The 14,312-nt window shown below is 57.4% G+C and overlaps 1 protein-coding gene across 3 annotated transcripts in view; it reads left to right on the top strand.

Moving 5' to 3' along the window:
- Positions 1-2,131: 2,131 nt before the first annotated feature.
- Positions 2,132-14,312, top strand: part of selenbp1 (selenium binding protein 1) — a 61,122-nt gene continuing 48,941 nt past the window's right edge. For 2 of the 3 annotated variants that reach the window (XM_072490597.1, XM_072490596.1), the window contains exons 1-3: positions 2,132-2,282; positions 11,938-11,991; positions 13,689-13,801. In XM_072490597.1, the coding sequence (XP_072346698.1) occupies positions 2,279-2,282; positions 11,938-11,991; positions 13,689-13,801 (171 nt within the window). In that variant the 5' untranslated portion in view covers positions 2,132-2,278. The remainder of the gene's footprint in view (positions 2,283-11,937; positions 11,992-13,688; positions 13,802-14,312) is intronic. The other variant, XM_072490594.1, reaches the window with a different exon arrangement.

Genomic DNA, 14,312 nt, shown 5'->3' with positions numbered 1-14,312 from the left:
GCTGAGGGAGCGCCGCACTGTGGGAGGGTCAGTACTGAGGGAGCACCGCACTGTGGGAGGGTCAGTGCTGAGGGAGTGCCGCACTGTGGGAGGGTCAGTACTGAGGGAGTGCCGCACTGTGGGAGGGTCAGTGCTGAGGGAGAGCCGCACTGTGGGAGGGTCAGTACTGAGGGAGCACCGCACTGTGGGAGGGTCAGTACTGAGGGAGCACCGCACTGTGGGAGGGTCAGTGCTGAGGGAGAGCCGCACTGTGGGAGGGTCAGTACTGAGGGAGCACCGCACTGTGGGAGGGTCAGTGCTGAGGGAGCGCCGCACTGTGGGAGGGTCAGTGCTGAGGGAGCACCGCACTGTGGGAGGGTCAGTACTGAGGGAGTGCCGCACTGTCAGAGGGTCAGTACTGAGGGAGTGCCGCACTGTCGGAGGGTCAGTACTGAGGGAGCGCCGCACTGTGGGAGGGTCAGTGCTGAGGGAGAGCCGCACTGTGGGAGGGTCAGTACTGAGGGAGCGCCGCACTGTGGGAGGGTCAGTACTGCGGGAGTGCCGCACTGTCAGAGGGTCAGTACTGAGGGAGTGCCGCACTGTCGGAGGGTCAGTACTGAGGGAGTGCCGCACTGTGGGAGGGTCAGTACTGAGGGAGCGCCGCACTGTCGGAGGGTCAATACTGAGGGAGCGCCGCACTGTCGGAGGGTCAGTACTGAGGGAGTGCCGCACTGTCGGAGGGTCAGTACTGAGGGAGCACCGCACAGTCGGAGGGTCAGTACTGAGGGAGCGCTGCACTGTGGGAGGGACAGTACTGAGGGAGTGCCGCACTGTCAGAGGGTCAGTACTGAGGGAGCACCGCACTGTCGGAGGGTCAGTACTGAGGGAGCACCGCACAGTCGGAGGGTCAGTACTGAGGGAGCGCTGCACTGTGGGAGGGACAGTACTGAGGGAGTGCCGCACTGTCAGAGGGTCAGTACTGAGGGAGTGCCGCACTGTCGGAGGGTCAGTACTGAGGGAGCACCGCACAGTCGGAGGGTCAGTACTGAGGGAGCGCTGCACTGTGGGAGGGACAGTACTGAGGGAGTGCCGCACTGTCAGAGGGTCAGTACTGAGGGAGCACCGCACTGTCGGAGGGTCAGTACTGAGGGAGCACCGCACTGTCGGAGGGTCAGTACTGACGGAGCACCGCACAGTGCTTCATCATCGCCCTCCCTCTGAGTCTCAAGGAATTGGAAAGATTATGGCCTAACGCCTCCGCAAATCCCACTCCCACTTCTTGCCAGATATACCGTCACATCCCCGTTTTATTATCCACGTTGTGGGTGTTGCATCCCTAATCGCTGCCTTGAGAAGGTGGTGGGCAAGCTGCATTCTTGAGCCGCTGCAGTCCCGTGTTGTGTAGGTACATCCACGGCGCTGTCGGGGAGGGGGTTCCAGCGTTTTGACCCACAGGCAGCCCCCCACCTCAGCATATTATGATCACTCTTTCCTGAAGGATCCTTTGCGGGGCGACGTCGGTCGTTCGCGCTGCCCAATGGCACATGAGCGGGCGTGGAACAGCCCGTTCCCCGCCTTTCCCTACTCCGGGAGGACGCTGCGAGCCAGCCGGCTGCCGCGCCTCTGCACAGTGTCTGGCACTGTTGCTTCACAGCGCCAGCGTCCCTGGTTCGATTCCCAGCTTGGGTCACTATCCGTGCGGAGTCCGCCCGTTCTCCCCCGTGTCTGCGTGGGTTTCCTCCGGGCGCTCCGGTTTCCTCCCGAAAGACGCGCTTGTTGGGTGAATCGGGCATTCTGAATTCTCCCTCCGCGCACCCGAACAGGCGCCGGAGTGTGGCGACTAGGGGCTTTTCACAGTAACTTCACTGCAGTGTTAATGGAAGCCGACTTGTGACAATAAAGATTGTTATTCGATTGGCTCAGGCTGGGGAAAAGGCAGGCGCTGGGCGGCGTGGGTTCAGGCGGGGGAGTGCAGAGTGTGTTTCCCATCTGCACACACAGGCCACAGGCCCCAAATCCAAAACGAGCTGGAGGCCGAGAGTTCGCCCTGAGCTGAGGGCAGCAAACAGTTAAAGGGAGTGTGCGTGTGTGTGTGTGTGCGGAGTGCAGAGTAAGCTGACGTTTCAACCCAGCTTTGTGTGTACTTTGGATGTGCCCCTCCCTCCCTCCCTCCTTCCCTCCCTCCCTCCTTCCCTCCCTCCGTCACACAAGCAAACACACACCACAGTATTCCCGACACAGCCCCGCTCATTTTGTGCGCCCAGCCCGCCCCGGGAAGCAAGGCCCGGCCCTGGAAAAGATGGGTAAGTCTTGGAAATTCCTCTTCCGTCTCATTCCTTGCTCTTTGCCAGCCACCGGTTTTCAGAGGCTGCAAAGACTTTCTGGCGGGCAGCAGGCCGCAGCTGACCCGCGAGCGTCAACGCGAGCCGGCTGGAAGCGACGGCAGAGAAATTAGCCGCTCGCCTCCCTAACCAGCACCCCCCCCACCCCCCCTCTCCCGGGTTCGGCGATGGGACGAGGGCCGTCCAGCACGAGACGCCCGGCTCAATCCCGTTTGCTCTCAACAACAAAGAACAAAGAACAAAGAAAAGTACAGCACAGGAACAGGCCCTTCGGCCCTCCAAGCCCGTGCCGACCATACTGCCCGACTAAACTACAATCTTCTACACTTCCTGGGTCCGTATCCTTCTATTCCCATCCTATTCATATATTTGTCAAGATGCCCCTTAAATGTCCCTATCGTCCCTGCCTCCACTACCTCCTCCGGTAGTGAGTTCCAGGCACCCACTACCCTCTGCGTAAAAAACTTGCCTCGTACATCTACTCTAAACCTTGCCCCTCTCACCTTAAACCTATGCCCCCTAGTAATTGACCCCTCTACCCTGGGGAAAAGCCTCTGACTATCCACTCTGTCTATGCCCCTCATAATTTTGTAGACCTCTATCGGGTCGCTCCACAACCTCCGTCATTCCAGTGAGAACAAACCGAGTTTATCCAACCGCTCCTCAGAGCTAATGCCCTCCATACCAGGCAACATTCTGGTAAATCTCTTCTGCACCCTCTCTAAAGCCTCCACATCCTTCTGGTAGTGTGGCGACCAGAATTGAACACTATACTCCAAGTGTGGCCTAACTAAGGTTCTATACAGCTGCAACATGACTTGCCAATTCTTATACTCAATGCCCCGTCCGATGAAGGCTTGTTCTGCTGTCGCGTGGGTTGGGGGGGACTGACCGCTCGGGGAATGTTCAACTTTCGCCGAGGCGACTGGCCTCGGAGTGGTGGGGGGGGGAGCGTGTGCAGGGATCAGGGTGCGTCGGGGGGGTGGTCTGGGTCTGTAACGGGATACGACCGGTCCCCGGGGGTGGGGGGGGGGGCGGGGGCGGGTATTAAGAAGCGGGCCTTTTGCAGGAGGAGGTAGTGGGGGAAGAAGGGCCCGAGGGGAGGGGTCCCCCTCCCCTCGGGCACCTTCTTCCCGGATCCCGCGCGTCAGGCTTTATCTAGACCGTGCACGCTTGACGGACACGCCCCCGCCCTGTTGCGAGCAGACTCCCTTGCAAGAAGTGGGAGTGGGATGTGCGGAGGCGTTAGCCCATAATCTTTCCAATTCCTTGAGACGCAGAGGGAGGGCGCTCTTTCAGAGGGTCGATGATGAAGACTCGATGGGCCGAATGGCCTCCTTTTGCACAGTACGGATTCTAGAATTCCAATATGCGAATCGTAAACGTTACCCCTTTTCATGCAAAGGGATAGCCAGATAAACCCAGCAGCTACAGTCCAGGGATTTTAACGTTGGAAACTTCTAGAAACTATCATTCCAGACCAGGTTAATAATCACCAACATGGGTTAATTACGGGAGTCCAAATTGGATTCCTTCAGGAATATCATGTTTAACGAACTCACTGGAGTTTTTGAGCGAGGTAATAGAGAGGATTGGTGCGGGGACACACGGCCGATCTGTTGTTTATTTCTCAGTACTGACACTCCCACAGTGCGGCGCTCCCTCAGTACTGACCCTCCGACAGTGCGGTGCTTCCACAGTACTGACCCTCCCACAGTGCGGCGCTCCCTCAGTACTGACCCTCCGACACTGCGGCGCTCCCTCAGTACTGACCCTCCGACACTGCGGCGCTCCCTCAGTACTGACCCTCTGACAGTGCGGCACTCCCTCAGTACTGACCCTCCCACAGTGCGGCGCTCCCTCAGTACTGACCCTCCCACAGTGCGGCACTCCCTCAGTACTGACCCTCCCACAGTGCGGTGCTCCCTCAGTACTGACCCTCTGACAGTGCGGTGCTCCCTCAGTACTGACCCTCCCACAGTGTGGAGCTCCCACAGTACTGACTGTCCGACAGTGCGCCGCTCCCTCAGTACTGACCGTCCCACAGTGCGGCTCTCCCTCAGTACTGACCCTCTGACAGTGCGGCGCTCCCTCAGTACTGACTCTCCGACAGTGCGACGCTCCCTCAGTACTGATCCTCCCACAGTGCGGCGCTCCCTCAGTACTGACCCTCCCACAGTGCGGCGCTCCCTCAGTACTGACCCTCCCACAGTGCGGCGCTCCCTCAGTACTGACCCTCTGACAGTGCGGCACTCCCTCAGTACTGACCCTCCCACAGTGCGGCGCTCCCTCAGTAGTGACCCTCCCACAGTGCAGCGCTCCCTCAGTACTGACCCTCCGACACTGCGGCGCTCCCTCAGTACTGACCCTCCCACAGTGCGGCGCTCCCTCAGTACCTACCCTCCGACACTGCGGCGCTCCCTCAGTACTGACCCTCTGACAGTGCGGCACTCCCTCAGTACTGACCCTCCCACAGTGCGGCGCTCCCTCAGTACTGACCCTCCCACAGTGCGGCGCTCCCTCAGTACTGACCCTCCCACAGTGCGGCGCTCCCTCAGTGCTGACCCTCCCACAGTGCGGCGCTCCCTCAGTACTGACCCTCCCACAGTGCGGTGCTCCCTCAGTACTGACCCTCCCACAGTGCGGCGCTCCCTCATTACTGACCCTCCCACAGTGCGGCGCTCCCTCAGTACTGACCCTCCGACACTGCGGCGCTCCCTCAGTACTGACCCTCTGACAGTGCGGCACTCCCTCAGTACTGACCCTCCCACAGTGCGGCGCTCCCTCAGCACTGATCCTCCCACAGTGCGGCACTCCCTCAGTACTGACCCTCCCACAGTGCGGCACTCCCTCAGTACTGACCCTCCCACAGTGCGGCGCTCCCTCAGCACTGATCCTCCCACAGTGCGGCACTCCCTCAGTACTGACCCTCCCACAGTGCTGCGCTCCCTCAGTACTGACCCTCCCACAGTGCGGCACTCCCTCAGTACTGACCCTCCCACAGTGCGGCGCTCCCTCAGTACTGACCCTCCCACAGTGCGGCGCTCCCTCAGTACCGACCCTCCCACAGTACGGCGCTCCCTCAGTACTGTCCCTCCCACAGAGCGGCGCTCCCTCAGTACTGTCCCTCTGACAGTGCGGCGCTCCCTCAGTACTGACCCTCCCACAGTGCGGCGCTCCCTCAGTAGTGACCCTCCCACAGTGCGGAGCTCCCTCAGTACTGACCCTCCGACAGAGCGGTGCTCCTTCAGTACTGACCCTCCCACAGTGCGGCACTCCCTCAGTACTGACCCTCCCACAGTGCGGCGCTCCCTCAGTACTGACCCTCCGACAGTGCGGTGCTCCCTCAGTACTGACCCTCCCACTGTGCGGCACTCCCCCAGTACTGACCCTCCGACAGTGCGGCGCTCCCTCAGTACTGACCCCCCCACCGTGCGGCGCTCCCTCAGCACTGACCCTCCGACAGTGCGGTGCTCCCTCAGTACTGACCCTCCCACAGTGCGGCACTCCCTCAGTACTGACCCTCCCACAGTGCAGCACTCCCTCAGTACTGACTCTCCGACAGTGCGCCGCTCCCTCAGTACTGACCCTCCTATAGTGCGGCTCTCCCTCAGTACTGACCCTCCGACAGTGTGGCACTCCCTCAGTACTGACCCTCTGACAGTGCGACGCTCCCTCAGTACTGATCCTCCCACAGTGCGGCGCTCCCTCAGTACTGACCCTCCCCCAGTGCGGCGCTCCCTCAGTACTGACCCTCCCACAGTGCGGCGCTCCCTCAGTACTGACCCTCCCACAGTGCGGCGCTCCCTCAGTACTGACCCTCCCACAGTGCGGCGCTCCTTCAGCACTGACCCTCCGGCAGTGCAAGGCTCCCTCAGTATTCACCCTTCAAGCACCTCAAACACCTTGATTAGATCGCACCTTTAATCTTCCACACTGAAGGGAACACAATCCTCGTCTGTGAGGACCATCCTCGTAATGTAACCCTTTGTGCCTTGGGAACATTCGGTGTACGTGGTCTTTCGGAAGACATTCGATATAGTGCCGCACAACAGACTTGTGAGAAAAATTACGGCTCCTGGAACAAACGGGACAGTCGCAACATGGATACAAAATTGGCCTAATATTCAGAAACGCAGAGTAGCATCAATGGATATTTTTCGAGCTTGGAGGGCGGTTTGTACTGGTCAACCCCAGGGGTCGGTGTTCTGACCCTGCTTTTCCTGACATACATGAATGATCTAGATCTCGGTGTGCGGGGGACAATTCCAAAGTTGGCGGACGATACAAAACTTGGGAGCATTGTGAACCATGAGGGGGGGCAGTGCGGAACTTCAGAAGGAGATTGAGTTGGTGGATTGGGTGGGCAGACTGATGGCAGGTGAAGTTTAATACGGTGGAGTGTGAGGCATGCATTTTGGTTGGAAGAACGCCACCCTCTAAGAAGGACGTGAACGCGTTGGGGAGCGCGCGGGAGAGGGTCACAGGAGCGGTCCCTCGGACGAGAGACTGCCCACGGGCTTTTACAAGCTTCCTGATGTGCGGCACCCAACCACCGAACACAGCAGTTGGGTTCGAGCCAGAGATCTGTACGCCTGAAAGGTCGCGTCCTCCCCGCTGCTCGTCCCGGCCCCTCGAGAGCAGGGCCAACACGCCCATCCCTTTCTCAATTGTTCCCGGAATGCTGACGTTTGGCGTCCCGGGGTCCGAGACGCCCCTGACCGGGGAAGGTGGCTGGAGTCACAGCCAGGCCCACCCTCGCCAATCCGCAAACAATCTCCAAACCGTGGAAAGGACGGAATCCAGTCTTGTCGGGGGGGACGGGGGGACGGACGACACACAGCCTCCAATGTGTCGGGCTTCGAGCAGAATAGGGGACGACCTTGCCCCCCCCCCCTGGCCTTTACCCCCTTCCTTGTCCCTGGCCACGGGTAGAGCGATTCGGTGCAGGGTGCGAGGGTCAGAGGACTCGTGCGTCTCTGGGACTCTTGTCCTAACAAGGCAGTGTGTGTGTGTGTGTGGGGGGGGGGGTGCTTTGACTGTTATTAAGGCAGAAGTGGACAGATGCTTGGGTGGGAGGGGGTTGGGGGAGGGGGGCGGCGGGGGGGGGGAGGGTGATAGATTATCAGGTCTGCAGAGCTGAGGTCACAACCAGATCAGTGACGCCTTTACTCAATGGTGGAACAGGCTCGAGGGGCTGAATGGCCATATGATCCAGTCTTCCCCCCCCACCCCAGCACTGCTCAGCAGCACGCAGTAGACAAGGGGGTCGAAACGGAAGGACGCCAAGCCCCGTGTGTTTTGTTTTGTAAATTGCGTCAGCGTCGACGGCGAGAACGGCACTTTTCTGCCCCGTCCCTGACTCAGCAGGAGGCAGCGCGTAGCCATTTTGGATTGCGACAGAAGGCCTCCCAGCACCGTGCCGCTAACCTCATGGTCTGGTCCAATTGAGTGGTTTCCTCGGCAGAGGGAGGTTTACAATGAAACACACACCGTGCACAGGCACAGGAACCCGACCAATGTAGGGGTGGGGGGGCGTCAGGGGAGCGGTGAAGGCCGCTGGGCACCCAATTGGAGCCTGATTACCCTGTGTTTGCGGACAGGCTCTTCAAGAACGAACGGGCCTATCATCAGGCGACGGAGGGCCAAGTCAGACTCCGACTGGTGAGCCTAAAAGAGCGGGAAGCGCGGCTCCGTCCCGTACGGACGGCCTCAACTTGAAGGGCGCTCGCGCGTGGAACGAAGGGAGGCTTCCCCGGGCGAGGAGGGAGGGGCAGAGGCCGCCGGGGAGCAACGCCCCGAGTCAAGCCTCAGTCACGAGGAGGAGCCCAGGCGAGCGACGCGAGTGAAATTGTGAGAATGGGAGAGAGTGAGAGGTGGAGGGGGGAGGGCAGGCTGTGAAGGGGTGGGGAGTAGGGGAGGGAAGATTGTCAAGGCGTGGAAGGGTGGGGGGAGGGGAGCAATGGTTTGAGCAGTCAGAATCAGCCAACCTGGTTTTGGAAGTAAACGAAGCCCGGCAGTTAACTGACAGCCATCAGTCAACTGGTGCACTCTCCGTGGCGACGCCTCTACTAATCAAATTCCACCTGCCTACCAGTCGGCATTCTCTTCCTATCAAGTATAAATTTTACAACCTTATAGGTGAGTTGGGGCATTGGGTGTGGGGGGGGCGTGGTTACGTCGAGGGGGGCTGTCGAGAGATCGGAAGCCATTTAAAAATGGCGTCCAGTCACATCTTGCATTAAGAGCTTGGCGGCCTCGGGGGGGCGGAGCAGATTCCCCGCCAGGGTGCTTAAAAAAAAAATCACTGGACCATATTGTGTATGAGAAGGGGGGAGTCTGGAGTCACATGTAGGCCAGACCGGGGTAAGGACAGCAGATTTCCCCTCCCTAAAGGGGCCTGGGCGGGGTGCTCTTGTGGAGGGTTGGTGCAGTCTCGATGGGCCAAATGGCCTCCTTCTGCACTGTCGGGATTCTATAGGCTCCTCAAAGCCTGTCCCCCATCGACAAGGACACGAGTCAGGAGTGCGATGGGAGACTCTCCACTCGCCTGGATGAGCGCGGCTCCCAACAACACTCGAGAAGCTCGACACCATCCAGGACAAAGCAGCCCCGCTCAATCGACACGCTAACCACCGACATTCACTCCCCCCACCCCCCCGACGCACAGCGACAGCCGTGTGCACCGTCTACAACGCGCACCGCGGCCACTCACCAAGTTGGCCTTTGACAAGGTGCCGCATGGAGACTGTTAAATAAGTTAAGAGTCCATGGTGTTAAGGGTAAGATCCTGGCGTGGATAGAGGATTGGCTGACTGGCAGAAGGCAGAGAGTGGGGATAAAGGGGTCTTATTCAGGATGGCAGCCGGTGACTAGTGGTGTACCTCAGGGGTCTGTGCTGGGACCACAACTTTTCACAATATTCATTAATGATCTGGAAGAAGGTACTGAAGGCACTGTTGCTAAGTTTGCAGGTGATACAAAGATCTGTAGAGGGACAGGTAGTATTGAGGAAGCAAGGGGGCTGCAGAAGGACTTGGACAGGCTAGGAGAGTGGGCAAAGAAGTGGCAGATGGAATACAATGTGGAAAAGTGTGAGGTTACGCACTTTGGAAGGAGGAATTTAGGCATAGACTATTTTCTAAATGGGACAAGGGTTCGGAAATCAGAAGCACAAAGGGACTTGGGAGTCCTTGTTCACGATTCTCTTCAGGTTAACGTGCAGGTTCAGTCGGCAGTTAGGAAGGCAAATGCAATGTTAGCATTCACGTCGAGAGGACTAGAATACAAGACCAGGGATGTACTTCTGAGGCTGTATCAGGCTCTGGTCAGACCCCATTTGGAGTATTGTGAGCGGTTTTGGGCCCCGTATCTAAGGAAGGATGTGCTGGGGCCTTGGAAAGGGTCCAGAGGGAGATTCACAAGAACGATCCCTGGAATGAAGAGCTTGTCGTGTGAGGAACGGTTGAGGACTCTGGGTCTGTACTCGGTGGAGTTTAGAAGGATGAGGGGGGATCTTATTGAAACTTACAGGATACTGCGAGGCCTGGATAGAGTGGACGCGGAGAGGATGTTTCCACTTGTAGGAAAAACTAGAAGCAGAGGACACCATCTCAGACTGAAGGGACGATCCTTTAAAACAGAGATGAGGAGGAATTTCTTCAGCCGGAGGGAGGTGAATCTGTGGAACTCTTTGCCGCAGAAGGCTGTGGAGGCCAAATCACTGAGTGTCTTTAAGACAGAGATAGATCGGTTCCTGATTAATAAGGGGATCAGGGGTTATGGGGAGAAGACAGGAGAATGGGGATGAGAAAAATATCAGCCATGATTGAATGGCGGAGCAGACTCGATGGGCCGAGTGGCCTAATTCTGCTCCTATGTCTTATGGTCTAAGGTGGCGGCTCACCCACCACCTTCTCGAGGGGGCAATTAGGGGATGGGCGATAAATGGTCCACATCCTGTAAATTAATTTGTTAAAAAGTTATGACTTCACGGGCTTCGTTCGCGAGACGAGCTTTTGACCCTGTCATGTGAGTGTACCTTTAAGAAATGGGCGTTTATAAATGGGTGTGTATATAAGTGTCTGTAGTGAGAGTACCTTTAAGAAATGGGTGTTTACTACTGCAGTGATGTCAGAGAGTGGGTGGAGCTGGGCTGTCTGTCAGCTTTTTACTTTCGTTTTAGGCTGTTTGCTGCAGGGTGTGTTTTAGTTTCGTTTTCAGAGCTGGATAGCTGCAGTCACAGCCAGAAGGTGTATTAGTCTCTCTCTCTGTAATCTGAAGACTGTAAATCGATCCCGTGGTGATTTAAAACTAATAACTGCTCTCAGTAGTGACTTTAACCTGATGTGCTTCTGTTAAAAGTTTTTTTTAAAGTCTTATGGATGTCAAAAGGACAGCTTAAGGATTACTTAGTGTTGTATTCTTTGGGGGTTGTATTTGAATTGATGGTTGCTAAGATGTTCACTGTATGTTTTAAAAAGGTTAACTTGAGTTCATAGAATAAACATTGTTTTGCTATAAAAAATACTTGTCCATTTCTGCTGTCCCACACCTGGAGAGTGGGCCGTGTGCTCCCCATACCACAATCTAGTAAAGGTTGTGGGTCAGGTGGACTCCATGATAAACACCCATTTGTTAAAGGTACTCTCACTACAGATATTTATATACGCACCCATTTATAAACACCCATTTCTTAGAGGTTCTCTCACTACAGATACTTATATGCACACCCATTTATAAACACCCATTTCTTAAAGGTACACTCACATGACAACATGAAATTAAGGGGCTAATCAGAACACCCGGCTGTGGCACGACCATTAGAGGGCACTACACAACTCATTATAAAACCAGACACACATGAGACCCTCATTCTCACTCCTGGCTGAGACTGTAGGGTTAGCACCAGAATAGTTTAGATCTCAGGCCGGGTCACCACATGTGGCCTTGAATCCCAGTTGTACAGTTAGTCATTATCACTGAGTTACTAGATGTTGGATCAGCCGAGTGTCAAACTCATTTATCGAGTTGTTGTTACTGAATAAATCCTTTCAACTCACTTCAAGGACTGGAGTGTCTTTCAACGTTGTCCATGGTCAGTAGCAACTTATGTTAATCAAATAACATAACGACCCCCCACCCCCCCCCCCCCCCCCTCACACACACACACACACACACACACATAGCAATGTGATTAGCTCCTAACTGGCCCTCAGGTGAGACGTTCGGCTCAAAGGGGCAAATAGTGATGGGCAACGATGAATTTTAAACCGTCTGTTGCACTATCAATTACCACAAAGAACAAAGAAAATTACAGCACAGGAACAGGCCCTTCGGCCCTCCCAGCCTGCGCCGATCCAGATCCTTTATCTAAACAAAGACGAGAGTAGTGGAATAATCGAGGCTTTATTGAGCAAAGATGTTGTGCCTCCTGTAGCTGGAACCAGAATGGCTGCAGCTCGGCGAGCACACACATTTATACCCCGCCTACTGGGCGGAGCCAGCAGGCAGGGATTTACCCATGTACCTCTAGTATATGTGTCTTGCCGTAATACAGATAATACAGCTAGTGGTGACTACCACACCGTCCTAATCTCCCGTGTTTACTCTGCAGCCAAGTGTGGAGCTTGTGGCCCCGGATACAGGACGCCACGGGAGGCGATGAAAGGTAGGCCGATTTTATATTTGCATGCAAATGATGCATTTTTCTCGCGGCAATTGATGTCCTCGAGATGTCCCGGAGTATTCCACAGCCAATCAGGGGCTTTGGAGGGCTTGTAATACAGGGAACGCGGTTGTCAATGGGCACACGGCAAGATCCCATTCCGAGAGAGGTGACAATGACCCGGATCTCCTGTTTCCTCATCGTGATGTTCGCTGTAGGATAAATATAGGTCCCGAGGACACTAGGGAGAACTCCCCCCATTCCCCTCACCAACCACCGTGCTTCCTGGCCCTCCCACAGTACGGCACTCCCTCAGTACTGAACCTCCGACAGTGCAGCGCTCCCTCAGTACTGACCCTCCGACAGTGCGGCGCTCCCTCAGTACTGACCCTCTGACAGTGCGGCACTCCCTCAGTACTGACACTCCCACTGTGCGGCGCTCACTCAGCACTGACCCTCCCACAGTGCGGCCTCCCTCAGTACTGACCCTCCCACAGTGCGACACACCTTCAGTACTGACCCTCCCACAGTGCGGCGCTCCCTCAGCACTGACCCTCCGACGGTGCGGCGCTCCCTCAGCACTGACCCTCCCACAGTGCGGCGCTCCCTCAGTACTGACCCTCCGACAGTCCGGAGCTCCCTCAGTACTGACCCTCCCACAGTGCGGCACTCCCTCAGCACTGACCCTCCCACAGTGCGGCGCTCCCTCAGCACTGACCCTCCGACAGTGCGGCGCTCCCTCAGCACTGAACCTCTGACAGTGCGGCACTCCCTCAGTACTGACCCTCTGACAGTGCGGCGCTCCCTCAGCACTGACCCTCTGACAGTGCGGCGCTCCCTCAGCACTGAACCTCCGACAGTGCGGCGCTCCCTCAGTACTGACCCTCCGACAGTCCGGAGCTCCCTCAGTACTGACCCTCCCACAGTGTGGTGCTCACTCAGCACTGACCCTCCCACAGTGCGGCCTCCCTCAGTACTGACCCTCCCACAGTGCGACACACCTTCAGTACTGACCCTCCCACAGTGCGGCACTCCCTCAGTACTGACCCTCCCACAGTGCGGCGCTCACTCAGCACTGACCCTCCCACAGTGCGGCCTCCCTCAGTACTGACCCTCCCACAGTGCGACACACCTTCAGTACTGACCCTCCCACAGTGCGGCGCTCACTCAGCACTGACCCTCCCACAGTGCGGCGCTCACTCAGCAATGACCCTCCCACAGTGCGGCGCTCCCTCAGTACTGACCCTCCGACAGTGCGGCGCTCCCTCAGCACTGACCCTCCCACAGTACGGCGCTCCCTCAGTACTGACCCTCCGAGAGGATCCCCAGCACAGGAGCAGAGGGCCGAAGGGCCTGTTTCCAAATTGAAAACCCGGTGTCAATCTCGGTTGATGACGCGAATCCTGGGTGCTCTCTACCCGAGAGGTGGTCCGTATTGTGGAGCAGGAGCAAGTCTGAGATCAATGGATCCAGGGTACGGCAGGGGGGAGGGGGGGAGCCAGGAGCGAGCTAGATGGGCCGACTGGTCCCTTCCTGCCCCTATTTCCCATTGTTATCCCGATCCGACCTCGGGTGGAACTAGATTCGGGTTCGGTCGCGATGGTCGGGAAGGTATAACTGTGTTTTCTTTTACTGGTTCACCCCCCTCCCTCCACCCCTACCCCTCCCCACCCCTCCACTCTCTCTATCGCCCGAATGAGGCGCTCGCGAGGAAATTGTCTACGTGCCCTGCATCTACAGGAACACCGCCATCGAGAAGCCCGACTATCTGGCCACGGTCGATGTCCACCCCCAGTCGCCCACCTACTCCCAGGTACGTCGACAGCTCGGGCAGGCGCGTGCCGTGACTCCCGAAGAGTGGCGACTCGCGCTGGGCTTGCGGTCCCTGGAACGGCAACGGCGGTTGTGGGGCGGGAGGAGGGGGGGGGGGGGAACTGTTCCTCGTTAGTGGGGGGGGGTGGGGGGAAGAATCCCGGAGTGTGCGGGGGGGGGGGGGGGTGAGACATTATCACATTACGGGCTCGCGAGAGAGTGAAGGAGAGGCCTTTTTTTTTTCCTTTTTTTTATAAATTTAGGGTACCCAAATTGTCCAATTAAAGGGGAGATTTAGCGTGGCCAATTCGCCTGCCCCTACCCCTGCTCGTCTTTTTGGTTGTGGGGGGGGCCGAGACCCACGCGGGCCCGGGGTGAACGTGCCAACTCCACGCGGACGGTGACCCAGGGCCGGGATCGGGCCCGGGTCCTCGGCACCATGAGGCAGCGGTCACTGACCACTGCAGTGCCACCTCGCGAAGGAGATATCGTCTGCGCCCCTCTCGTTCTCC

Source organism: Scyliorhinus torazame, chromosome 26, assembly GCF_047496885.1.
Source record: "Scyliorhinus torazame isolate Kashiwa2021f chromosome 26, sScyTor2.1, whole genome shotgun sequence".
Classification (NCBI taxonomy): Eukaryota; Metazoa; Chordata; class Chondrichthyes; order Carcharhiniformes; family Scyliorhinidae; genus Scyliorhinus; species Scyliorhinus torazame.
Note: the sequence above shows the minus strand (reverse complement) of the source record. Positions and strands in the feature narration are given on the sequence as shown.